Source organism: Pollachius pollachius, assembly GCF_949987615.1.
Source record: "Pollachius pollachius genome assembly, chromosome: 4".
NCBI lineage: Eukaryota > Metazoa > Chordata > Actinopteri > Gadiformes > Gadidae > Pollachius > Pollachius pollachius.
This window is the reverse complement of record NC_136937.1, coordinates 7,536,782-7,564,029: the sequence shown is the minus strand read 5'-3', so window position 1 is coordinate 7,564,029 and position 27,248 is coordinate 7,536,782. Positions and strand designations below refer to the sequence as shown.

Genomic DNA, 27,248 nt, shown 5'->3' with positions numbered 1-27,248 from the left:
CATGTGCGGGCATTCAATGTAAATACAACACCGCTGCTCAAACCCGGGTTTGAGCAGCGGGTTGACTTTGACATGGACTTCCCCTCAACACACTAGGAGCAAATTACACAGGGCCCTCCTATTGGGAGAGACATCCAGGGGGGCCCCTGAGCGGACGGTCCTGTTAGGGTTGCCGTTTAAACACACACGATATTCTCCTGTTTTAAACACCAATGAATACAGATGAGAAACCCCACAGGCCCGAGTCTCACCCTGGTAATTGTGTGTGGTTGGTGTGTGGCGGGTGTGTGTGTGTGTGTGTGTGTGTGTGTGTGTGTGTGTGTGTGTGTGTGTGTGTGTGTGTGTGTGTGTGTGTGTGTGTGTGTGTGTGTGTGCGTGTGTGTGTGCGCGTGTGTGTGTGTGTGTGTTACAATAACACACGGAACGGAGCTACTAACAGTTATAATAACTGAATATATGACATTGTAATTTCAATAATGTATGTCCCATACTGGGTAGATTCAGCGACAGCTCATGAATAATTCCTTCCTGTGTTCAGTCAGTGTCAGCCTTTAGAATGCTTATCAACACCGCCACACACACACACACACACACACACACACACACACACACACACACACACACACTTCTCCGTCTCCTTCAGAACGATTACAAGCAAATAATATGCAATCACTATATTCAATGGAGATGGAGAGATATGGAAAATTCTAGTCTGCGTCAAGGGGCTTGCCAGGTACGCAGCCGCGGGCATCTGGTTGATTAACAGACAGAGTGGACCGCATCAACTATAGTCTCACTTGGAATCCAGTGCTCCGTGCAGAATTCAGGTCCGAGCGAAGCCAGGAGACGTCGCGGGAAGGACGAGGCAGGGTCTTCCTCGTTGGTCGGTCGTAGCCCTGACGGTGGTGAGGTGAGACGTTAAGGCTTAAGGGCTGATTATGGATCCACGTCGACGCAACGCAAGGGGGTTTACGGACCCATTACGTCCTTGCGCAACCCTCCTTGCGTCCACCACAAGGGCCTGACGTGCGCCTCCCAAAAAGTGTAACCTTGGGTTGAGGCGACGCAGCAGCAAGGGCTGAGATTGGTTCACTCACTTAAACCCGACGCAGAACCAAAACAGGCTCATGACTGTATCGAAGCGCCTGCGTGGTCTTTGCGTTGCGTCGCGTCGACGCAGAACCATAGCGAGAGCCTTTAGACTACTGGAGATATAGGTAGAGACCCACCACGGATATATGGCAGCTATTCAACACAGAACTGTGTGGCCATAATGAAAGCAGACGGCTTCACCGGTCTAGCCTTACACCCCGTTTCACTTTCGCACATGAATGTAGGCACACACACACACATACACACACACACACACACACACACACACACACACACACACACACACACACACACACAAGGGCAAACACACAAACACATTCACTGTTTCACAGCGTGCAGCAGAGCACCTGTCAACGTCGGCCAATCATCACAGCTGGGAGTGACTTCAGCATACCTGCCTCTCTCCGTCACACACTCATCCATTCATTGCATCTGTCAAACGAGAAAAAGAGAAGAGAGGGGTGGGAGAGAAAAATAAAAAGTGATGGGGAGTGATTGAAGGAAGGAGATTGTGACCTGATTGATTTTGCTGTATTGATTCCGTTTCAATATGATGATATTGTAAAGCTTACAACGTGATTGGTTTGTGGTTTCCCCCTTAATGGATTGAAAAGAACAACTGACGTCTGCCAGGCCAGCTCGGTGCCAGTCAGCCAGCCAGCCAACCGCACAGCAATGGGTAGCCCAGAAAAGACACCAATTTTTTTTAAAAAAAGGCGAGCAAAACAGACAGAGGACGTAGAGCTGAATTTTTAATCAGTGTAAATCCAATGATTCATATTCACTTGCCGAGCGAGCCTGTCCTGATTGCATTGTGCGAAAATAGGTAACAAGTCGGATGCGTCTTGACTCCTGAAGCGTTTCAAATATATCCTGTTTAGAAGGGCTGGCCAAACGGAGCCTTTAAGCATTTGTTTAAAAAACGCTTTCAGTAAATCGATTGTGAATCAGTTCGCATGGCAGATTTAGCCATTATCGGATGTAATTGCTCAAATCTGACTCTTTTCTACCACTTAGTGGTGTCTTGTATGATATATGTGTTGTTCCCATGAGTAAGCACATGCACGGCCCCTGTGAGTTTATCGACTGCGTTCCAACTGCGATTGGATGATGGTTTTCCGACCCGTTCCTGCTGACAGGTACGTGTCAACAGTGCTCCCTACTGGCTGACTGCGGTATTACAGCACCATCAACTTTTATTTGGTTCAAGTTACCATTATTATGTTATCATCACAGTATACCCAGAGAAATAAACTGCACCACTGGGAAGTATATTATTACCTCAACGAAATAATGTCATTAAATAATCTTTAATCAATCTAGCGGTTTCAAAAAAGTATAATTGATAATAATTGATTTTTTTTGCGTTGCGGATATTGGGAGGTTTTGGGTGCAGTGTTTGTTAGATAAACATTAACAATGACTACTACTATTTACAATAAGAAGACTCGTTTTGAAATATGGTTATTGCCTAAGAAACATCCGGGACACAAATCTAAAGAGGAATACTGCTCGCTTTTGTGTACGTGTGTGTGTGTGTGTGTGTGTGTGTGTGTGTGTGTGTGTGTGTGTGTGTGTGTGTGTGTGTGTGTGTATGTGTTACACATTCATGACCTTCGGGCTTCCAGCAAGATGTCTCCGCTGAACTCTGAACACAGACGAGAAGAATGACATTTAGCACATTTCAGGTTACACATCACATTTAATGATAACCCCTCAAACACCCCCACAGAGACAAGCAGAATATAATATTCACTTTTATATTTGCTTTAGCTTTCTGCTAAATCGTAAATACATTGCACTTTCTAAAATGCTTTTTTTGTAAAATACTTTGCCTTTCTTTTCTATTTTTACCAGAGGGATACATGATCTGATACCAGAGAGATGTTGAAAGGATAAGGGTTTGAGACCCGAGTTCTGTCCGGGTTGGAGTCCAAGAGAAAGGACCAAGTTCCTTTAGGTCGGGTTGGAGTCCCGACGTGGGTACCAGAGTCTGCTGATCTGATCTTAAATACATTGCACTTTCTAAAATGTTTATCTATTAATCTATTTTACTCATTTTTTTACATATGTTTTCTTTTACTTATTATTTTATGACAATGTTTATATGTGAAGCACTTTGAGTCTGCCTTGGGTATGAAAAGTGCTATATAAATAAAGTTGCCTAGCCTTGCCTTTAACATTGCATATAAAAGTACATTTTACTTATTCAGTTTGTGTTCTTTTTTATTATTATTCTGCCACAGACATAGCACGAAGAGAGAACGACAAACAGACCATGAGTGAGGTCTCTGAATGTACTAGACAGACGTGTACTACAGACAGACAGGCGGGCGGTGTTTCTGTACCTGGACTAGAGAGAGGCAGACAGACGGACAGACCTTCAACGTAAAATAACGAGAAAATAACGTTATTGCCTCTATGGGACTTTAAATTACGTTTACAAGGAGAACATTCTTTACATTCGAGTTAAACCACACCCGTTATAAGATTGATATTTCTAAAGGCTGACGTTTGCGTTGTAAGGATATAACAATATTTCTGAATCTCCATTATACTACTTTCAAGGGCTACCCACGCTACTATGTGTACAATAAGACAAACATAGGCGCACATCTTCACCTCAAAAGCCTTTATTGACTGAGGTCAATTGATCAATAGGCCTGCAATACAAAGCACACATGGCTGAAACACCAAGCGTAGAAACAGTCCAATAACATTTCATGTCACTATAAATGGCAAGCATTACAAAAAATGAGGCAGAAAACATTTCTATAATAAAAACAATCAAATCCAAGTTCAAGATTTGTCTTTTTTCTTTAAAAGAAAGTGGGGTGTGACGCAACCTCATTACCGCCCCCTTCTGTTGTGTTTCAGTAGTGTTCTTCACTGTGCAGATGGGTGCGAAAACATGGCTGACCTTGGAAACCCACTTTATATTATAATGAGAAATTATTATTAGAATGTTATAAAGGCAACACTGTAATTAGTAGAAAGTAGTGGATACATTATATATATATATATTTATGGTAGCCATATATACGATAGGTGATAGAGCCATCTATGCAAAATAAGGGGTTTTGATCTGTTGATCTTGGCCTATTGCCACATGATGACAAAATGTTTAAATGTTTTAGGGGCAGGAGAAATAAACCATAGTGTGACCCAAGCTCTGTAATCGGCAGACCCTTAAAAGCCTAAGTATTTCCCCGAAATCCATAACACTGTCAATGTCTTGTCAAACATTTGCTCAAACCAGTACTGTCCTCGAGTCACTTCATGTAGCCGCCTTTCGGCCGACCTTTAAAAAGGCAACGATCGCGCGCCCCCAGGAGGTGGTCAACGGTAGTTGTCCCTGTAGAACACCGTCTGTCTACTGGAGGTAGCGTCGTCAAAATAAAAGCCCCGGTCCGACTCTTGGGGGCGGGGGGGGCGTGTCCGGCCTGAGTACTGGGACCCGGAGGCCGCGGTGTGCCGCTGGTCCCGCTGGTCCCACTGGTCTCTGCCACTCCTGGCGCTGTGGTGGGAGGTGGGGGTCCAGGCAGGCTCGGGCTGGAAGCCTCTGGGTCGGCTGCTGTGCTCCATGTGGAACGCCTCCCCCCGCCCGGCCCAGGCCCTGGGGTGGGAGTGGGCCGGGGGATTGGCCGGGCCCCAGCGGGACGGGGCCTCGGGCTGGTGAGGGCTCCAGCGGGACGGGGGTGTGGGGGCCTCGTAGGGTGCGGGCAAGCGGGCGCGGGCGAGCTGAGGGGGCGGGCAGTGGTCTCGCGGAGACCAATTGTGGGACCCTTGGCTCCGCCCTCTGGAGAGGCGGGAGAGGCACAGAAATGGTAATGTTATGAATTGGGGCCACCGCTTCGTAACATTCAAACGGCAAAATACAATGTTATTCATGTTACATTGTCCTTGTACAAAGTCTGACAGAATTTACACCGTGATCTAAAGCAAGCCATAAATGTCTGGCACACCATAAAGGTGGAGAAAACCTTTCTCTCTGTGGAGAAAGCTTTTTAATAACAATCACAGGCGGGCGTGTCAGCCTAGATGTGTGCTGGATACATCAGTCTACCAGCCTTCCCTACGGACTGTAGCAAACGTTGCTCATCTACCCCTCATGCACCACAGGGGGACACGCCCACCTGTGATGTCAGAACCTGCACATTTTCAAAAAGGCTTGTAACGGCTAATCACACTCACACCTGGTGGTACAATATGTCCCCTTTAAATAGATACAACTGTTCAGGGAGTATAAACACAGTGTATGCTGGTGTACAGAGTTCTAGCTGGCTGATGCCGGCCAACTGCCGTGCTGTGTTCCTTTACCCGTGGGAGTAGCGATCGTCGCTGTGCGAGTGCCAGTCCTTTCTGTGGTCCTCTCTGTAGTCCTCCCTGAGGTCCTCCCTGTTGTCAGCGTGGCTTGAAGATGGCCGACTCAAGGCACGGCCTCTCTGCATTTCCTGTTTACACTCCTTCATTAAAGTGTTGCTGTGGAAACAATATACAAAGAAGTTGAATATGAAATATACTGATACAACACAAATGTAAGTGAAAAAAAGTATTATATTGAATTAGATTTATATAAATAACACTGAACTACTACTGAACAAAATACATTAATCAAAAAATAAATAATCACAATTTAAAAAGTACTAATAATAACACATATACATTCATTCTTTATAGATCATGTTTGATGATATGACAAGTATGAACAACTATCATCTCAACACCAGACGAAGCGGACAGACGTGTTGAACGTGTGGTCAGCACCTCCTCTTGGGCCCCGCCTTCAGGTCCTGAAGATAGTTGTCCCTCTCTATGGCGTGGCCCCTGGATGAGTTGAACACTAGGAGGCCAAAAAGCATTTCAACCAACAGCGGCCAAACCTTCCACCAACGGAATGCAGTCTTTCACCACGGAAGTGACTTGAAGACAATTCGGGGAATTTGGGGAAATACTTTTTAGGCATTCAAGGGTCTGCCAACTACAGAGCTTGGGTCACAGTACGGTTTATTTCTACCCCTAAAACATTTTAATTATTTTTCGTCGTGTGGCATTCGGCCTACTGCAAAAACAGATCAAAACCCTTTATTTTGCATACATGGTTGGCTGTATCACCTATCATATATATGGCTACCATAAATATACATAATATATTCACTACTTTCTATTAATTTCAGTGTCTCTATCACCAATACATGTGTTTCGTCTGCAACAACGTCCGACTCACGTTCAATGGCCTTTTTCGGATCGACCCCGTCCACGTCTATGAGATACCTGCGGGCCAACGGTAAGAGTGTTATCGTCCAGGCAACCGATGGAACAAACTGTTGTTTGAGTTGGAGCTCACGTTGACTCTACTCACCTACAGACGAGATAGCCAGTACGATTGAGCCCGTGGGTACAATGGACTCCGATCAGCTTATCTGTAAGGGAATGTCGTTTGCTTTAGAATTAGTTATCGCTTCAATAAGCTTTGACAATTTTATTTTCAGAGTTCACAGACATACCCAAAAAGATGACAGCTGTAGAAATGTAAAACTTTGTTAACCATGGGTAATAAAAATAAGTGTAAAATGTGAAGTTAAAAATGATTGTGTCAGTTTATCAAAACAGTTCAACTTGAAGTCAAAACAAATTGTAAAAGTGTGTGGGCGATAAAGAGTTTAAAATAATTCTAAAAGTGTATTTCTATGAAATGAGAAAAGATTATGTCTAAAGTAGGCTCTAGCATTATCTGTCCAGAGCAGGCTCACTAGTATTATCTGTCTAGAACAGGGTCCCTAGCATCTATGAGCTTGAACTTTGTTGTGTTTCGGCAGTCAAGCATTTATATTTATTGTAGCAGACGATTTCATACGTTATGGTCCCAGAAGGGTACACTATATGATGGCTTGAGATTACCAATAAGTGTTTCTAAATAATCCCCCCTTATCACAAATTAATTGAAATTGATCCATAACACAATTGAATTGTGTTTAATTGTTAATTAATAGTGGACTATTTCTGCATTTCTGTCACAGTTTCTGATTCTCCCTGACACTTTAAAAACCTCTGCTCTAGAGTGATGAGCAAATGGCTTAGAAAAAAATGCTTTGAACTAATAACTCAGTAGATAACGGATAACACCGACTAAAGACACAAGAAAGCTTTTTGGCTTGTTTTCGCCTAAAGTATCATAAGCTGGACCAACAAACAACCTTGAAAACTTTGGTTAGTTTCATTTGAAAGACCAGGAATTGGAATACAAATCATGAGCAAATGTCGTACGCATTGGTCTCTACATCACCATTGTCAAACAGTAGGTACATGGCTATCTCAATCAAAACAAATTCATTCACTCGCTTTCACCCAAGCTTTACGGCCGCTGATCGTGTCAGTGCAGCACTGATCCTACCGTTGTCCTTGTTGTCCTGCAGAAAGCTGTTCACCACCTGTTTGAAGTTCAGTATCGTTGCATCGCCGGGAACCGCATGGCCCGCGGTGAAGATCTTCACCCACAGCAGGGATTCTGGGATATCCTGAATATGAATGATGTATAAATATATATATATTTACAGTTTGGTAGATGCTTCAATACAATCCGTCTTACGGTACAAAAGACGATCAAAATCGTTATCGCTGACCGCCAAGCGGTTGAGCAACACAGGTCCACACACACGCAGACCTCAACACATGCACTTCTTTTACAAGTCATTTAGTTCGGCAAAATGGTTGTGTGTATGTGTGTGGGTTATGGTGTTATGTCCCCGCTGGAAAGTTTGAACCACAGTTTACTGGTAGGCAGCCCTGACCAAGATGCCCTAACCCCCAAAATACTGTGTATCTAGACAAGTAAGCCACTTTGGAAACAAGCATGTGTGGTGTGTGTGTACCTCTAACTTATAGTAGCGCGTGGTGAAGGTCAGGTCTATCATCAGACCCAGTTCTTCCTTCCGTTTCGTCAATGTATCCAGCAGGTCCCATGGACCAAAGACTTTAGACTGAGGGAGACTGCGAGTGAGGGCCTAAACAGAAAGACATGTATTTTCATGAGGTCACTTTCATAGGGCTGATGATAAGAAGTATATTAAGGAGTAAAATAACACGGTCTCGAACATCCACGCATCAATTGTTGTATTCATTTTGGCGCACACGTGGTAGGTAGGAAGACAACCAATACAATTGTTTTAAAAACTAATTTCGGGAAACACGAAACAGTTAATAATCCCTTTAAATTAGGGATTATTAACTGTGGTATTTTGAGAAGTACTAAAGTTCACGTAGTTATGTGTTCCAAGTAATGCTTCAGTGTAAATGAAACCAAAACCTCCCAAGCCCCATGCAGAATGCGAATAGTCCTCCTTGATTTAAAGTGTGGTCACTCGTACTTAGGAAGAAAGACACCTTAGCTCACCTGTTTTAACGGGACTTTGAAGGAAATGAAGCGTGTCCCAGGTATTCGTTTCCCTACACTTTGGTAGTACAGCCATCTGTTTGGATTATATATCAATCAACCATTAATTACGTGAATAAGTGATTTAATACTCCAGAAGATGTCCAGTCTGCTCACCTGTCAGGTATTCCGTTTCTATTCTTGTTAGGAGGCATATTCAACTTATTTCCTACTCTACGTTCTTCTTTTGCTCACTTTCTGATACACTTTCTCCTCAATCAACCTGAACTAAAACAGCATTAAAACCTAGAAGCAACTGGAATAAAGCTCACTGCTAACAGCCACTCTGCACACTAGTTCCCTAGAAACTGATATAAACATTAAGCTGACTTAGTCCCGAATCCTGACAACCCTCATAATACGCCCATAAATAACCCAAAGTTATGTCTTAAGCTGTCTGGCTACAGGCTACGCTACAATTATTTTTTTAAAAAAAGGGACCCCTACCGCCCCGTAGCGTAAATAAGACTCCTGCCACTTCTACTAACCAACACGTTCGCATCATCGCTGCTTTATTGTCGTCGCTTTCGGATGACGTTTCACCGGCGGCTGCTCTGCCACCTGGTGGACAATTGTATGAGCTGATGCTTTTGTATGGAAATGCACAGCTGGTTTTTAAAGTTCTGCCAATTTGAAAAGAGATATTATTTATCATAAGTATCTCCCATACAAGAAAATGCAAGATAAAAAAACAAAGTTATTAAAAACATATAAAAAGAGTAATTATAAAGGAAAACGTTTAACTATATGTTTTCTCCTTCAGAAAAAAATACTATTTTACAATGAATTAACAGTTTTATATGAACCTACCTGAACCATTCATACAAAAAATGTTGTACAAAAACGTTGTCAAAGTACAAAATGTTTTTTAAATATGGGGGAGGGTATTGCCATTAAATGAAGTATTACGACGCATAATAAAGAAGGATTTGGCTACCAAAAGACTGAATGTGATGTACATTTAAATACAAAGATATATATTCAGGTGTGTCCGGAAAAAACAAAAGGAAAGAACATTATGACATAAGACGCATGTGGTCATATTCAGAGAGGAGGATGTGTCCAAATATGGTTACACAGGTATAGTCACCTTTGCAGCTGTTCAGTAAACCATCTCGTGCACAGGATGTAGGCTTTATCTCCTACCTCCTCACTTAGACTGCGTGGACACACCATGTCTGTTCATTTGCCTGGCATCTCAAGTAGGCTAGGACCTCTGTGAGACGAAAACTATTGCTTCCTTCCGAGCCAGGATTTTTCATCTGTATCAACTAAAGTTCAAGGTCTGTCAGAAGCGGAGTTGCACAACAGAAGACACATCATTAACGGTTGTCGGATTGGTTTAGAATTGTGAATCTTTTCATTCAACATGGAAGGGTTAAGGAATGTCACGGCTGGTAGTGGTATTGCTGAGGTCAACAGGGCGGTGATAGTCTCAGTAAGCAAGTTCGATCATGGGGTCGACATGGATCGGAGACCCGGGACAAAAGCAGACACCAAACGGCTTCATTGCATCCTCAGCAAACTAGGCTTCAAGGTGACGATAGAGGAAGACCTGAGCGCTGTGGAGATCTACCAAGTGTTCCGGGAAGGTAAGTCTGACTTAACTGTCTTAAATGTAAAATACAGCATGCATAAAGGTGCTGACCCATATGCAGCGTCAGTGTGTTTCACATCAAAGCCTATATAAAGGGTAAAACAGCATTGAAACATGCATTGTGTTAATAATTTAATGATTTGGGTAAAATACACTAAATAAATAACCTTCGTGACACCGCATATTTGATCAGTTGTGTTTTGTGTTGTAGTCTGTAGCTATGTTTCGATCAGATTATAGTCAAATCTGTTTTATTACATATGATAATAATGAGGTGGGCGGGGGGGAGGGGTTGGGGGGGGGGGGGGTTGGCACACATGTTAAAAAAAAATAACTACAAAAAAAATTAAGAAACTAAAACAAACCGTCAAATAAACGCTATACTATCGGGTATATCTACTAATCTGGCTTCTAAATAAGAAAATAGAAAAATAACTTATTGTTTTCAATTATTCTGTGCCACTCCTTGGCGAGTCTGGACGAGCCCATTGTAGCCTACTCTGTGCTGAGTACACGCTGTTCAAACTCATACATCATTTGATTTGTGCTCACGAGAAATCCTGTCGTGGGGGGGGGGGGGGGGGGGGGGATCGGGGGGCCTATCATGAGCCAGTATTAAAAAAAAAAGAGAAAATAAAAAAAACATTTACTGCAGCTCATGATAGGCCCCCTGATCGTCGTAGGCCCTGGGGCTTCAGCCCAGGTAAGCCTTTGCATTAAGGCGGCCTTGGCCGTGCGGCCCGTGCCCCCCTTTGTTTGCCTTCCTTGACTAACGACGAATGACATGTATTAAAGTATGCAAAGTTAAAAGTATTTCATCACCAGGATGTTCTCACGCTCTACTACTCCACAGCGAGCCAGGCGCCCGTTAGAGACTGCTTCCTGGCCGTACTGTCGTCGCACGGGGAGGAAGGCTGTGTCTTCGGCGCGGACGGAGAGCCGGTTCGACTTGCACGTGTTTTCAGCTTCTTTGACAGCCCCTGCTTGACAAACAAGACGAAGCTCTTCTTCGTGCAGGTGAATAGCAGTCGAGCAGACTCACAGCACATAGCGTGTTGTTCTGTCGTCGTTAATCATAGTTTAATTGAAATTCCTTTCCTCGTGTTGGCCCAAGGCGTGCAGGGGAGGGGAGTTGGATGAAGGCGTACAGGTGGACTCAGCCATGAGTGATGACACCGAGGAGAACGCATTCTCACAGTCTCTGTCTGTTCCCGTGGATACGGCCGTGATATACGCCACCCCGCCAGGTAACTTTTGGTGCAAATAAGAACATACATCCATATCTTATGGATATAAATTAGTGAATGATTGAATGAATGAATGAATGAATGAATGAATGAATATATCTATCTATCTATCTATCTATCTATCTATCTATCTATCTATCTATCTATTTATCTATCTATCTATCTATCTATCTATCTATCTATGTGTATGTGTGTGTCTGTTGATGAAGCGTCATTTTGCCTCCTCTGTTATCGGGGTTTCGGGTCTAGGTATGACTGGGAGAGTGGTTGAGGTTTAACACGTGGTTAGTTTATTAAGAGATATTGGGTAAACCGATGTGCACTCTTCAGCACCTGCCGAAACCATGCACATCCGTACAGTACACACACAACAACAAGGCAAGACGTGTGATTATAGGTTTCTTGTTCACACAAAGTACCTCAGGTATGGTACAGATGCCACACCTACAAGTTCTGACTCAGACCCATACAACTTCATACAGTGCTGTGTTGACAACTCGGTGTGTTGAAGAAGAAACTAGTCAGAACTGGTGTTAGCCCTGCAAATATGTGGTCCTAAGGTTATTGTGTTGTTTAATAAGGCAGAGACCAAACGGATGTAAATTCGTTTGCGTGTGTGCAATGGCGGATCAAGGTGGTCATTGGCCCCTAGGCTACTTTTCGTGTGAGGCCCCCTTCCTGATCACGCTTTGCCACTATGCTGTCTCAGTAGCCGCAACGTATTAATTTACAACAAATTGGACAGGCCACATGACATGGCCCACACATCTAACCAATCAGCTGCTTCGTTTTCTTATATTTTTCTTATGGGCCAATAGGGGTCAATAGTTTTTTATTTTATTTTAAGTAAAATTGAAAATATTCTGGCCAATCCAGGGCCCCTTGCAGACGTGGGGCCTAGGCCAGCCTGTGCGTTAATCTGTGTGTGCGCCTTCCTCTCGGTGTGCCCAGGTTACGCGGCCATCACAGGTTTCGGCGGTGCAGTGTTCCTGCAGACCCTCTGTTGCCTCCTTGAGGAGGAGGGGGGTCGAGAGTTGGAGATCACGCGCCTGCTCACCCGGCTCTGCCACCGCGTGGCCTACACCTTCCAGGCCCGGGGCCGCGCCCTGGGCGGGAAGAAGGAGATGCCGTGCTTCCTCACGCGACTCACCAGAGAAGTGTTCCCCTTCGCCCGGAACTCGGATGCACTCAATGCGATGAAGACGACGTTTGCTTCGCGAGGAAAACCCGCCAAAAAACATGAGTTCCTGTACTCCAGCACATTTCAAATAAAGCATTTCTGATTTAAATTCTAGTGGGGAAAGTCAAATCTGGGTGAACAGGGCATGTGTTTGCTTCGTATTAGTTTTGACCAAACATGGTGCTGGAGGAAGCGATCTGTGTAGTTCAATGGGTACAAGTGTGTGTAAAGGTTTCAAACCTCCTTTTGAAAGCAATCCTCCTGAATAAACAATGTTTGACTTAAAATAACCCATAACCATCTGGGCCATGACAAGGGAAGTTTTGAGGTTTTGCTTATGTTTTGCTTATTAAAAACGAGTCCAAAATCATGATATAGCAGTAGAGAACGAACTGGGTGCGTACATTTGCAGGCCTGTGTTTGCATATTGGGAGATTGATGTACTCTGCCTGACCTTTAATGTTTGTGAAGGTGCGTGGCCATTGCTACTCAAACAGATAGAAGACCTGATGTTTGCCGAAGCCAACTAGAGCCTCCTCCTTGTGTACTTCAATAGAAACTATAGCCAGCATATCTGACAAGACTCGGTGTCAGTGTAACACCTATATGTACACAAGTGATATGTTTGTGCTTCAAGGAGTGCAATGCATAGGGTTGAAAGGGTTCTGTGCTCCATATCAATGTAATTAAGTGTAATATGCACCCTGTTGGTTTATCATCTCAATGTTGTGTGGACTTCAACCAGCAATAAATAGGTTCACAAGAGTTAACTTGCAATAAATAGGTCCAATAGAGTTGAGTTTCACTTTGATTCATTATGCAGATGGGGCGTGACTTGAGAGGCTATCGTGTGTGTGTGTGTGTGTGTGTGTGTGTGTGTGTGTGTGTGTGTGTGTGTGTGTGTGTGTTTCCTGCCCACCATGTAGCTTAACGCCTTGAGCTGTCTTCAGATGCCTTAGATCACATATCTGTCTGCGTGTTTCATTGGAAGTGAAACACCCATTTGCCACAGTTGGAACTTTGCCATTGAACAACATTAAAAACCACTTGAAAAAAACCACACAGCCTTCCAACCAAAGTTCGGCATGACAAGGCACGTGTATCGTTTGCTCATAGGTCGGACATTTGGGAGCTGTATTCTTTTGTGGTTGTTAGTCTACAGTCTAGATGGTAGAACTGTAATTATAAATGTTTTCGACCAACCTTTTATCACTTCACATATTCCATCACAAATGTACATGCATTGCATATGGCTTCTTTGCACTCTGTGCAGTTGTGGATGGTTTAAAGTAGCTCATGCAGCAAATTAACTTTGAAACTTATTTATGTTGATTGCTATTGATTGTCTAAGTCTCACTAGTGAATCTCAATTGGAAAAATAGGCTGAAATGTCATTAAGTCAGAAAAAACGATTTTCAGAAATAAATGGATATTTATTAACACATTGGGAAGGTGTTGTATAAAATAAATGCGAGGAGATCTAAACTCATGACTAACATTAAAATTCATATGAAACAAGATCATTACACCAGTCTTATTTTTCTATTCCTTACTTGAAAATGAAAATATGCTTATCGTTGTGGAGAGGGGAAAAAGATGCTATGTAAAATTGAGGCATTACAAAAATACATTGTTCCAAGAAGTTAGAAAGAGGCAGTCAAATATTGACCAATATTTTTTTCTTTTTTCCTAAAATGTGTTCTAGTGTCTAACAAAAACAGGGGTTTTAAAAAAGTAATTTACAGTCTTAAAGGAGGTAAACAAAAAAAACGAAACAAAAACCGAATAAGGCAAGAGTTCCACCATTTTGATCATTACCAACTGATTCAGGGCATGAAGTCACTTCACCGCTCATATTTCAGGGGCCCAAGGGGGTGTGGGGGGGTGGTGAGGTTAATAAGCCACAGCCAGGCCCCTCCCCTTTAAAAAACAGACTCAGTTCTTGGTTCTCGTCACGAGTGAGAGGGGCTGCGATTGGGTTAAGGCACAATGCAGGCTCTGCTCCGATTGGTGGTGGGCCGAATCGGAGGAGGTGGGGGGAGGGGCCGACATGGAAGGCAAGGGAAAAGAGCGGGAGACCATGGGCGGGGTCTTGCTTCTCGCCGACACCATGTGGGGGGAGTAATGCGGGTGAGAGGAGGAGGAGGAGGAGGAGGAGAAGGAGGAGGAGGGGGGACCTGAGATCTTGGCTCCGCTGCGGATGAGGGGGTGTGGGTGGAGGTAGGAGGGCTGTGGGGCCGGCGGCTGGGACAGGTGGGGGTGGGGGTCCCGGCCGGAGCGGTGGGACTTGGTGATGAGGGAGAGGGGCTGCACCTGCTCAGCGTACATGGACGAGCCCTCTCCGTGGTGCGGGTGGGGATGGTCAGTGTGGGTGGGGGCGGGGGCGGCAGGGGAAGCCAGCGCCGTGGTGGGCGTGGCCGGGGAGTCCAGCGAGGAGGCGGGGCTGGCCTGGGACAGGTGGGTGTGGCTCAGGTGGGAGTGCGCCGGCGCCCTCTCCTGGGGGGGGCTCAGCACGCACGGCGGGGAGAAGGCCCCTGCGGACACTGGGGGAGGAAGCGGCAGGAACAGGTTTAGGGCGGTATGCGCTACGTCTTGTCTAGCGAGACTTTTACGCTTCGAAAAGAAAAAGGCAGATGGAAAATGTGATAAAAACATCAGATATTCACATTTCCATCAGATAATATGCATAGTTTTTGTGCGTGTGGGTGTGCTTACACAAGCCAACGTTTAACTTTACGTCATACTTCATTAACCAGGTCTGGCGTACATCCTACAGCTTATTTTCGCCTGCCCATATCAATGATGGAGGCACAGGGTTCACTGTATGACTCAAACCCTTGGTGTGATATGTTTCTACATAGCTTCAATAAAGGGTTTCCTTTTATCATAAGTAGTAATTCATCATTTGCTTCTGCTCAGAACCGCTCATGAGGCTAGAATGGTGTCTCTCATGTGGAGGGTAACCTCTGATCCTGTGGTCCAACTATCATAGGCCCATCAGCGGTCTATTATAACCTCTGACAGTTGGACCGCCGGAGCCGCCACAGAGCCTGGGTGGAGCATAACACGGGCAGACTTGCACCTCACCTCCTGTTTTGTTATTCTTCCGCAGAGAAGCTATTTAGCGCGAGTGCATGCAGCTTTCAGAGCGGGATTGAGATGAATGTGTATCTCAGCAGTGGACAGTCGATGTGGATTTGAAACCTTGACAGACACATTCTCTAAATGTGTTGGTGTCTTGACGGGACTTTTAAGCTCCATTTAAGTTGACTAGTCCTGGTGTTTGCCACCGCTAGCTAAATAGCCAATCACGCTCTTGCAGATCCCGGTCTCCCGCCACATGATTGGTTGAAGCAAATGCGAAGCGAAACGCCCAGATTTCAGCTGTCTGTCACCTGACTGACTTGCATCTTGCTAAAGGATTCCAACAAGTCCATCGTGTGAACATGATATTTAAATCTGTCCATGTATAGATCTCACCTTCTGCAGAGTCACACTTTCCGTTGTCCCGCTTCCTTTTCTTCCGCTTACCCTGTGAGCAGAACAAGACCACCACGTTACACACACCACCTCAACACACACACACACACCACCGGGGAGATTCATAGAAAGATGGACGGGGACTTAATCCACCCCAAAGGCATATCAAAGTTCAACACACCAGGAGAAGGGCAAAATCAACTTTGAAGGAGGAATTTACAATAAACACAAAACTGAGAAACATTTCTCTAAACATCAAATCAAACTACAGATCTGTTTAAATCTGTTCCTTTATAATACAACGACACAGACCCCGACTTGGACACACCAACCCGTGGAAGACCATCAGTTAAACATTTAGAATACTGTTATTATTACGATGAGGATGTTTTGTACTCACATAGTTGTCCCGGGCCGACCAGCCGGGGTAGAGCTGGGAGTGCAGCTGTCTTTCCTTACGAGCCAGGTCGTAGTACTTGGCCTGCTCTTCTCGGGACAAAGAGTGCCACTGTTCGGGGGAAAAAACAACACAACACCAGAGTTAGCAAAACTGGACAGGCCATCGGAAACTAGGATTCACTGTTCCAGCGCTCAAAAACAGAACGGAAAGAATAAAACTTAAGAAACAAGCGCGTTAATGATAACACGTGGTCATCTTGCAAATGCCTTTCATCCACAGTGACTCATACAGATGCATTTGAATAACGGCCAGGTAGCCTGTTTGGTGAGTTAGTGCACACACGCCTGTGTATGAGTCAGTGGGAGAGTGAGAGAGTGAGCGACTGAGTGGGTGATTGTGGGTGTGTGTGTGTGCGCGAGAGAGAGAGTGACTGAGTGGGTGTGTGAGTGGGTGAGAGTGAGTGGGTGTGTGTGAGAGTGAGAGCTAGTGTGTGAGTGAGTGAGAGTGCGAGTTAGTGTGAGAGTGAGAGAGAGTGTGAGTTAGTGTGAGAGTGAGCGGGTTTGAGAGGGAGAGGGTTTGTCTGAGAGCGAGAGTGTGAGTGAGGGAGTGAGTGGGAGGGTGTGTGTGAGAGTGAGCGACTGAGTCAGTGGGTTTGTTTGATAGTGCGAGTGTGAGATGGGGTGAGAGAGTGTGGGGGAGGGAGTCAGTGTACTGACCCTGCGGCCCAGTATCTGGTTGATGGCGGCGCTCTCCTTGAGGGTGCACTCCGACACCACCTTAGCCCGCTGCTCTTTCATGTACAGCATGAAGGCGTTCAGCGGCTTCTTGATGTGGGGCCGGTCGTCCTTGGCCTTCTCCACTGGGGACGACACCTTACTGGAGGGACGGGGGGGGGAGAGGAGGAAATGGGTCAAGACGTTGAATAGGAGGGAGACGGGGCGCAGCGGCTAGGAAGTAGGTCGCACCCTGACACAGATAATGCATACATGCAAAAATAGACACAACATGACGGAAGGGCTACAACATGGTGAACACAACATGATGGTAATGCTACAACAAGGTTAATACAACATTATGTCAGAGCTACACAACATGACGGAAGGGCTACAACATGGTGAACACAACATGATGGTAGGGCTACAATATAGTTAACACAAGAAGGTTAATACAACATTATGTCAGAGCTACACAACATGACGGTAGGCCTACAACATAGTAAACACAACATGATGGTAGGGCTACAATATAGTTAACACAACAAGGTTAATACAACATTATGTCAGAGCTACACAACATGACGGTAGGCCTACAACATAGTAAACACAACATGATGGTAGGGCTACAATATAGTTAACACAACAAGGTTAATACAACATTATGTCAGAGCTACACAACATGACGGTAGGGCTACAACATAGTAAACACAACATGACGGTAGGGCTACAATATAGTAAACACAACATGGTTAATAAAACATGATGTTAGGGTTATAACATAAAAATAACATGATGGTAGGGCTACAACATAGTGAACACAACCCGATGGTAGGGCTACAAGACGGTGAACACAACATGACGGGAGGCTACAAGATAGTTAACACAACATGGTGAATACAACATGATGTTAGGGCTACACGACATGACGGTAGGGCTAAAAACATGATGGTAGGGCTACAATACAGTGGACACAACGTGGTTGTAGTGCAACAAGTAGCTTAGAATTGACAAAGATTATCTGAAGGTTATACATGTTACGAGTTTAGAAATTTACACAATAAATGAAATGTACACAATGGTGTACATATTTGTGCAAAAGTCATGCTTACACATTGCCATCATAAAGAGATAAGACAAGCTGTTGATTTGCTGTCGTGCTTGACACAAATTCATTTACAGCAGTTGCCAAAATGCGGAGTCAGTTAACGTAGCCTCCAAGACCTAACCCTGGGAGTTAACCACGCAATAAACCAGTAATTGTTAATAAATGCTTTGTCTAAATCAATATCAGACCTGCATTAAACCCACCCACACACATTAGCATCCACACACACAGGCCAACACAAGAAGACCAACACTCACTCTACACACAAATGCAACGAGAATAAAGCACATACACACACACACACACAATCTCTCAGCAAGGGTAAATCAGGAGCCACACACACACACACACACACACACACACACACACAGAGGAGGGGGTCCTCACCCGTGGTGGTGGCCTGTTTCTCGGGGCTCCTGCTTCACAGCGGGGGACACGATGGCCGGGTGGGGCACCGAGGTCTGGGAGGGGGGCATGAGGTGGGATGGGAAGCCCCCCGACACCAGGCTGGGGAGAGAACACAAGGAACCCGCATGAATACCGCTGTGGAGGAGAGCATCGACAGGGTGGGTGGATACGTGAGCTGAAGTGAGCAGGTGGAGGTGAGTGAGTGAGGTGAAGTCTGAGGCGAGTGAGTGATTGGAGGTGAGTGAGTGAAGGGGACTGGGTGGGGTGAGTTTAATGTAGGGGAGTGAGGGGAGATGAGTGAGTGAGTTGAGGTGAGTGAGTGGAAGTGAGTGAGTGAGAACGAGTGAGTGAGAGGAGGTGAGTGGAGATGAGTGAGTGAGTGGAGGTGAGTGGAGATGAGTGAGTGAGTGGAAGTGAGTGGAGATGAGTGAGTGAGTGGAGGTGAGTGGAGATGAGTGAGTGACTGGAGGTGAGTGGAGATGAGTGAGTGAGTTGAGGTGAGTGAGTGAAGGGGACTGGGTGGGGTGAGTTTAATGTAGGGGAGTGAGGGGAGATGAGTGAGTGAGTTGAGGTGAGTGAGTGGAAGTGAGTGAGTGAGAACGAGTGAGTGAGTGGAGGTGAGTGGAGATGAGTGAGTGAGTGGAGGTGAGTGGAGATGAGTGAGTGACTGGAGGTGAGTGGAGATGAGTGAGTGACTGGAGGTGAGTGGAGATGAGTGAGTGACTGGAGGTGAGTGGAGATGAGTGAGTGAGTTGAGGTGAGTGAGTGAGTTGAGGTGAGTGAGTGAGGTGACTGTGCGAGGTGAGTGACTGGAGGTGAGTGAGTGAGTGGAGGCGTTGAGCTGGAAGTGATTGCGTGAGGTGACTGTGTGAGGTGAGTGAGTGGAGGTGAGTGGTTTGATGTTATGACGGTGAACTCACCCTGACATGGAGGCGTTCATGGCCAGAGCGGCGGGATAGGGGGATCTGAAGCCCCCTGCGGTGAGGGGGTAGATGGACTGGCCAGGGCTATGAGGAGGAGGAGGCGTGACACACACACACTCAATACCATATGGGATGAACTCAGAAACAAACAGCACAGCGGGGTGTGTGTGTGTGTGTGTGTGTGTGTGTGTGTGTGTGTGTGTGTGTGTGTGTGTGTGTGTGTGTGTGTGTGTGTGTGTGTGTGTGTGTGTGTGTGTGTGTGTGTGTGTGTGTGGACCTCCCTCGTATTTTGTTATACGACACATTATAAAGTAAAACAAGATGTGAACAAGCGACAAAAACAAACTGGAGGAATGTGTTTTGGGTCTTTTAGCGTTTGATTTGTGTGAGGAGTTGGACAGGCCAAGGGACATGTTAGTGGCGCTATTCATGGTTACAGAGTTATGATTTATGATGAAATGTGATACACAATGGACTGTCGGCTGTGGTGTTGTTCTGAGAGAAAATGAATGAGAATGAGAGAGCGAGAGAGAGAGAGAGAGAGAGAGAAAGGAGGGCGAGAGAGTATTACTTACAGCCAGCCGAGGGGGTGGGCCATCTGGGCCATTCCCCCAGGAGAGAGGGGGTAATACGGGGACAGCTCCGCAGGATGAGGTGCCCGGGACATACCTGCACCATGAATAGCGTGAATACACCGGATCAGATTGAAATCAAAAACAACTTGACATCGGCGTCCTCTTACTTCCATTCCTACTGCACTTAAATACAAGCCGTCGCGTGTGAACAGAGTACATTAACATTTACATTTAGGGCATTAAGCAGACGCTTTTATCCAAAGCGACTTACAATAAGTGCATTTGTTACAATAAGTACATTTGTCATAAGAAGTGAAACAATTTATCGCTGTCGGTACAGTAAAGATGTTCATAGAACCAAGTGCAAGTATTACAATCGCTAGGCTAACCCATTCCCCGTGTAAAGCAATGATAGCAGCTACTGTAGATGCTACACAATTAAGTACCTAGAGTAGTATACTACTGTATATATGGAGTTTTTAATACCTTTGATGATGTGAGCGATTGCTATGTTGTTTACAAGGGTCATCCATCCCTTATCAAAACACTGAGATGGACATTGATTTATATTGATTGAAATGTGTTTTGCTGACTGTGAAAAGAACACTGTGTAGTTGAATTGAGGTTACGGACTACAGATGAACTACACTGAACCTTAACCTCCAGCATGCAAGCGAATTAACAACCATAAAAAGCCTTATTACAGTCATGATCACTGAGTTCTACTGAAAACAACTGGCTGACTCATGGTTACCATGCATTTGTTCAGAGAGGGTGTTAAGTGCGGCGCGTAGCTTTTGAATGGGAAGGGGCGGGGCTTACCTGCATCCGGAGAGAACGGGGGCGGAGTCTGGGGAGGGAAGGAGTCTGGGCTGTAGGACAGCAGGGGGGACAGGTGCGACATGTGGGGGTGCTGCACCACAGGCACCTTGTTGGACTGGACGGGAAAGAGAGAGAGAGAGAGAGAGAGAGAGAGACATAGAAACATTAGCATTACGCCTGTCCACTAGATTCCACACATGCCCATTGTCTTGTTAATGCAACTATATCAGAGCAGCCCAATAATGTCCTTGTCTCAGCTTACAATATATTAAAATTCCTACCTCGCTTATTGTGCATATCGATATTTTTTGTATGATTTATAGTTTTACACATATTGTTGTTATATATGTGTTAATGTATTCTACATTAAACGCGGTTATCAACCCTTTAATTCTTAACTTCACTCTCCTCTTAAGACGCCTCAAATGAGCCGTCTGAGATCATTACAGTCCAGCGTTCTTTCTACAAACTAGGTTTGACTGGGTGCTTCTGAGGCCTCACCAGGGGGCTTGAGGTGGAGGAGCGAGGGTCCTTCATGCCCGTTGATCCCGGGACGTCCAGAAGGGGCCATTGCATCGGTAGGTACTGGGTCAGAAAGAGAACCCAAAGGGAGAGACAGTTAGTCAAGGAAAATTGTATCTAATCAACAACAATAACACGTGAGTCAATGTGATTACAGATAACAGTTTGCAAGGCAGTGACAGTGTGGGCTGTAAATAGATAAACCTCATAATGTAGTAATAATGTTTTGTCGATGATTACATCGATTTTTCCAACAACCCACTTAACTTCATTTTGAGAGAAAGAAATCTGTTAAATTTGATGTTAGCCTACAAATCCCCCTGGTGGCCAAAATGGTAACGTCCTCAAAATTATAATTGCCATTGCTCTGAAAAATGTCTTAAACTATTTCTCAACGCATATGCATACAATCATAACGGCGCGTTGACGCTGGACAAGGTCGCCTCTAGGACACAAGACCCCTCTACACACACACACACACACACACACACACACAAGCTGTTCTCTTTGTGGTGTTACACGTTTCTGTCAGTACTTTTGTCCCATCAAGGACAAATCTCAAGTACAATGTTCACACATCATCCACGTCTTATTCCTGCATTTCCTATCGTACGGGCAATGAAGAGTTCTGAATAGTAATCCCACAGCGATGCTATATATTTCCCGCTTGTGGAGATCTACTCGACAATAAAATACTTTATTATGTGCACGCCAGTAAACCTGGGTGAGTCAGGCGTATTCCAAAACACTACACACTCCCCACCCCCCACAAACACACAGAACACCCTCCCCAGACAGCCTACATACCACCACAACCACCAATAAGGGTATTACTGTTCCCTGAGCTGTCTCAAATAGACAATACACACACAGACACACACACACACACACACACACACACACACACACACACACACACACACACACACACACACACACACACACACACACACACACACACACACACACACACACACACACACGAAAGGCGAAGGAGGCAGGGAGAAAAGGATGCTTTTGGTGTTCATTCAACTGTGAGTGACGTCAACGGACTCACCACCATGACCTCCGACCTCGGACCCCCTAACACACCAGCATTACACTGTGTGTGTGGCGGGAGCGGGGTGGGGCGGGGAGGGGCATGAGGACGCTTTAGGAAGAATGCTTTGTATTCAACTATCCCTGTTTCGGTATACAGGGGTTGCTGGAGAAGATTGTAAATTGTCCAGAATATGTTTTTAGTGGAAAATAAATGTGTGCTTCGATATTAATTGAATTGATCATTGTGTTATAAATATATTGGTTAAAATAGTAATGATTGGTACCATTTAGCCATTCCATATTATTGTTGTATTGTTAAACATGTTAATACTCAATATGATTTAAATTAAAGTCAAATGCACTTCAATGTTACTTTACGCAAGATGTGTGATTGCTAAAACCAACAGAGAAACTTAATCAAGTTAGTAGGTTAACTAACTCTAACCGTTCTGATCACTCACTACCATTATCAATTCATTTCTTTCAGGAATACCACAAAATCGACTTATATATATAACAATATTGAGTATATATATATTGAAGTTTTTAGTTGAACACTTTCACCTATTTTAAACTTGCCTATGCTTGTGATGTTTATTCTATTATTATAAAAAGGGAAGAAAGTTACATCCTTGTTCAAGGTTTAATTAAACCGCAACTATGCTAGATTTACTGTCAAACACCAATGTTGCTAGTTCCAACAGTTTAAGAGTCTCTTACGAATCTACAAGCACAAATATTGCAACATTACAAATTAGTACCCATGTTAGCTGTACAAGCGTGTGGTCAACCTGGAGTTGGTTTCCCCTAGAAATACCAGCATCCCAAGTTGCATTTATTTATATTTTTTAAGTAATCCATGTCCAAGCTGTCTGAGACCTCAGAATCAGGGATTGCTATTAGAAGGAAGACTCATACACCCCCCCCCCCCCCACACACACACACACACACACACACACACACACACACACACACACACACACACACAAGCCATATTAAGAGAAAGCCCATACACACATCTATACACATGCAGTGTGAATGCACGCGCTATGCGTATAAACATGCAGTGGACCCTACTGTAAAGGACCAAGGACTAGCTTGGCCTAGTGTCCCTCAGTGTGATTTCTGCATTATGCTGACAACTGAGCCTCCACGATGTGGTTTACATGGAAAAAAATATACAATGCCACTATTGCCCCGTGGCCCATTGTAATCAGGTTAGTCGTGTCCTTGTAAACAACGCTTGGATTGCCTCCAAACGTGGGGGCTAGTAATCAGATTCCCTCGTGTGTCTTTCAATGCGTTCACACCTGCAGTGTGTTAAACGGCTGGCAATCAGATCGCCCAAGTTGCATTTTTAATGTCAGGTCTGAACAGGGTCGGTGTGTGTGTGTGTCTGTGTGTGAGTGTGTGTTTTGCATCTGTTTAAGAAGGGGTACTGTGAGTGTTAATATAATCAGCTCTAATGATTTACCTGCGGAGCCATGAATTAGGCCTGTTCGGGCTTTTCATTGGGCAACAATGAGCCGTTAACGCCACAGTTAAGCATTACAAAGCCTGAAGAATTTAGGTGATGTGTGACTGGGCATGTTACAATGGGCCCGCTCTCAAAAGTAGGTGGAGAGAGGCTGGATCCCTGTGTACATTGCAAATTTTCAAAACACTATGTTAATAAGGGGTTGACACTAAATCAAATGCAAATGGGGGGGGGGGAAAGCGAGGAGAGAGACTGTGCTGATGGAAACGTCTTATAGCTCACCTGAGATAAAGTAATCAAATTCAAGTTGTAATGTGGCAACCCAGAAGCCCAGCAGTATGACAGAACATGGAAACAAACTGCAAAATGGCATTCAACTATTGCCAATAGATCTATGTTATGGTAAGCATTGTTTTGTAAAGATTCTATTTATTTATTTATTTATAAAGAATGAACATGGTTTGTACAATTTTGAACAAACACTCAACCCTTGCAGGGAAGAAAGACAAAAGTCATTTCTTTTTTTAGCAACTTCCCCTACACATCTAGTATCTAATATCAAGTTGAAGTTGCATATAGCCAACGCTCCCTATGCAATGCAACCTGTTTGTTTAAGCAGAAGACTGTGTCGGGACGTGCCTACCTTTAATACCACAACGGGAGACGCTATCATAACACCAGTCACCCTTTAAACAACCCGGGTTACCAATAGAGTGGTTAACACGGGTCATATCGATGCTTGTTTCCCATTTCAAACCAAAATCCACCTCATTGAGAAATACCTTGTTGTTCTCGACTGATCAGACAAAAGTGTATTCAGTTGTTGCTCCGTAGAGGGACCTATCATGCAACATCACATATACAGGGATGGTCCTATTATCAATATTTTATCTATATTTATCTATATTGCATTAGCCACTGAGTTGACTGAGGTCAGGATAAACTGAAAATAAAAAGCACAGCAACTTGGTAACCCTTGCTTGGGTTGTTTGGGTAATTACCTAATTAAAAGGCAACACTGCTTATCTGCATTTGTTTATTAGATGCATAATAACGTTTGCTTCCTCCCATCACTCATCCATGTCACTGCAAGGCAGAGCCAATAGACTCAACCCTCAAGCACATGATCTGAACAGTTTGGTCTAAGAATACAGGAGTGGAGATAATAAATAGAAAATACAACCCCAGGGAGAATCTTTTTTTTTTGACACCACTCGTTTCCTTTGCAGCACGTAGTGTGTTTTTTTTTAACTACACCAATCAATCCATTGACTTTCAATAAAGTGTATATTACCGTTCTCGCAGCTTGGGACGCCAGGTATGGGTTGCCCAGGTTCGAAAGGTCCGGGATCACGAGGAAGGGATAGCCCGCGTACGGGGATGGTTTGAAGACTCCCGCATCCTGCTGTCTCCTCAAGGCTGCAACACACATGGAGATTTGTTACGTGCCTTTTATTATGGCTCTTCTATAAAAATGATACAAATTTCGCTTTGTTGAGAACTGCAACAACAACAAGGGTTGCAGGCCGTGATATGCACGAATAAAAAAAAAGATATCCCAGAGTAGAAAGTGTTCACATTACCTTCCACGAAGAGCTCTCTATGTCTGGCGTAATTATCCAGATGAGGTCTGGGTTGAGGACGTCTATCCGCCTGTTAACACAAGGGTGTAGAAACGGGATCAAGACTAATGTCTAATCATCTTGTATAATAACAACACACGGGGGCACAAAGAAGAAGCGCGGCGGCGGAGACACCGCAACTTGGTCCTGGGAGCCATTTGGAGAAACGTGAGGGGGAAAGTTGCTAACTTACCTCGGAGTCGGATGAGCTGCTGTTGTTCTCCGATTCGTTCACCAAAGACGACTTGACGTCGTCCAGATCCCGCTCGGCGGACACGTTCTCAGAGATCTTTTCCTCCTGGTCGCCCTCGTCTTTGAACGAGATGAGTTCATCGTTGGCTCCCAGGTCGTCCCCCCCTCCACCATTTAACTGCGGCATGTTGTCTTCCACAAGAAGAGCTAAAAAAAAAAAGGGCTAGCTTCCTGGCTATCCGCGGTGTCCCGGGCTGCCGCACGTCAACACATCCAGCGACACTTTGATATAAAGTTACTAATGTTTAGCTTGTCCGTAGGGGGACTCAAGCGCACGATCGATCCGCGGGCTAAATGAGCGTATACAGAGTTATAAGACAGTAGCATGGAGGGAAGCTGCGAGCCAGCTAGCTAGCTAGCATCGGAGAGGGGCTCATTTTGTTGCTGCGAATTCCTGAGGTCGGCGACAGTCCGCTAGTTCTGATCCACTCGTTGTGATCCGAGGGAAAAACAAAACTACGAATCACAAGCCCCGATGCGAGAAAAAAAAATCAAATAATACAGATCCCAGTCGAAAACACACAACGATCAGAGTGCAACTGTGCAACGATGAACTGTGATGTGTTTAAACAGAACGGAAAACAATGAACGACGGAGCGATCCGAAGACCGTAACGATCTAACACGAAAAAGTTTCTGCCCTCAGTGAGTCCGGAGCGGACCGGGGATCGAAGCTATTTACTCGTTACGAGCCTTAATCCTATTTTTGCAGTGCACGCCATCCATTAATGGTATTTAAATTGGTCGTTTCCGCATATTAAAATCTTTGCTGATTCAAGAAGTTTCTTGTTACTTGTTCGTGGAGGCGTGGGAACGGACGGCCGATTGGTGTTTCTGAAGTTGGGTGGAAGGGAAAGCCAGACAGTCGGAGAGGTCTGGGGGAGGAGTGAAGTCTTACCGACCCACGATCAGCGTGTTGACCCTTCCCCGCCAGTAACTCATCACTAACTCATGACTAACCTGAACCTCGATCAGCTTACTCACCACGACGTCTACAGCCCGTTTTTTGTTTTAAGGAACAGGGAGGCACAAAGGGAGGAGGACTTTTTTTTTTTTTAAAGAAGCAGGAGTAGGCCCATAGAGATTATTTTCTAGAACTCAATGAACCAACCCAGTAGGTCTGCATGCAGACCGACTACCCCTTTCCATTAATTAGCTTATTGACTCTTTTTTTTGCATCATTAAGATATGTATTTGTTTACTTTAAGGCAATAGTAAAAGTATTCCAAGAAGCATTGGGAGTCACGGAAAAAAGTATTTATAAAAAAAAGATTATTTTGTTGTTTGATTGGAGGTTGAGGCCTGATTCCTTTAAAAACAGTTTATGTTGCTACATC

General features: G+C 44.7%; 3 protein-coding genes across 3 annotated transcripts; 1 reads left to right on the top strand and 2 right to left on the bottom strand.

Moving 5' to 3' along the window:
- Positions 1-3,730: 3,730 nt before the first annotated feature.
- On the bottom strand, positions 3,731-9,021 carry dusp11 (dual specificity phosphatase 11 (RNA/RNP complex 1-interacting)). The gene is made up of 9 exons (XM_079735740.1): positions 8,663-9,021; positions 8,507-8,582; positions 7,986-8,117; positions 7,508-7,631; positions 6,476-6,536; positions 6,341-6,387; positions 5,881-5,956; positions 5,434-5,595; positions 3,731-4,912 (listed from the first exon to the last, which is right to left on the bottom strand). Exons 1-9 carry the CDS (start codon positions 8,698-8,700, stop codon positions 4,453-4,455), a joined length of 1,176 nt encoding a protein of 391 aa, XP_079591866.1. The 5' UTR covers positions 8,701-9,021; the 3' UTR covers positions 3,731-4,452.
- Positions 9,022-9,658: 637 nt separating this feature from the next.
- LOC307075290 (caspase-7-like) lies at positions 9,659-13,339 on the top strand. The gene is made up of 4 exons (XM_079735839.1): positions 9,659-10,137; positions 10,996-11,159; positions 11,257-11,389; positions 12,341-13,339. Exons 1-4 carry the CDS (start codon positions 9,915-9,917, stop codon positions 12,670-12,672), a joined length of 852 nt encoding a protein of 283 aa, XP_079591965.1. The 5' UTR covers positions 9,659-9,914; the 3' UTR covers positions 12,673-13,339.
- A 652-nt stretch (positions 13,340-13,991) lies between these two features.
- On the bottom strand, positions 13,992-26,783 carry LOC307074128 (transcription factor 7-like 1-B). The gene is made up of 12 exons (XM_079734138.1): positions 25,854-26,783; positions 25,622-25,691; positions 25,333-25,457; positions 21,500-21,583; positions 20,999-21,113; positions 20,177-20,270; positions 19,599-19,685; positions 18,658-18,777; positions 17,166-17,325; positions 16,450-16,557; positions 16,050-16,101; positions 13,992-15,112 (listed from the first exon to the last, which is right to left on the bottom strand). The coding sequence occupies exons 1-12, from the start codon at positions 26,037-26,039 to the stop codon at positions 14,505-14,507; spliced, it is 1,809 nt and encodes a 602-aa protein (XP_079590264.1). The 5' UTR covers positions 26,040-26,783; the 3' UTR covers positions 13,992-14,504.
- Positions 26,784-27,248: the final 465 nt, after the last annotated feature.

Bases quoted from the DNA above. Each gene is read 5' to 3' on its own strand.
- dusp11 (XM_079735740.1), bottom strand. From the start codon at position 8,700: ATGCCTCCTAACAAGAATAGAAACGGAATACCTGACAG. The intron at 5,957-6,340 runs GTGAGTCGGACG...TTGGCCTCCTAG, and splicing joins TCCGAAAAAGGCCATTGAAC to TGTTCAACTCATCCAGGGGC. The intron at 4,913-5,433 runs GTAAAGGAACAC...CCGCCTCTCCAG, and splicing joins GACGATCGCTACTCCCACGG to AGGGCGGAGCCAAGGGTCCC.
- LOC307075290 (XM_079735839.1), top strand. From the start codon at position 9,915: ATGGAAGGGTTAAGGAATGTCACGGCTGGTAGTGGTATTGCTGAGGTC. The intron at 10,138-10,995 runs GTAAGTCTGACT...ACTACTCCACAG, and splicing joins CTACCAAGTGTTCCGGGAAG to CGAGCCAGGCGCCCGTTAGA. The intron at 11,160-11,256 runs GTGAATAGCAGT...TGTTGGCCCAAG, and splicing joins CGAAGCTCTTCTTCGTGCAG to GCGTGCAGGGGAGGGGAGTT.
- LOC307074128 (XM_079734138.1), bottom strand. From the start codon at position 26,039: ATGCCGCAGTTAAATGGTGGAGGGGGGGACGACCTGGGAGCCAACGAT. The intron at 19,686-20,176 runs GTAAGTAATACT...TCCTCCTCATAG, and splicing joins GCCCACCCCCTCGGCTGGCT to CCCTGGCCAGTCCATCTACC. The intron at 17,326-18,657 runs GTGAGGACCCCC...CCGTCCCTCCAG, and splicing joins GAAACAGGCCACCACCACGG to TAAGGTGTCGTCCCCAGTGG.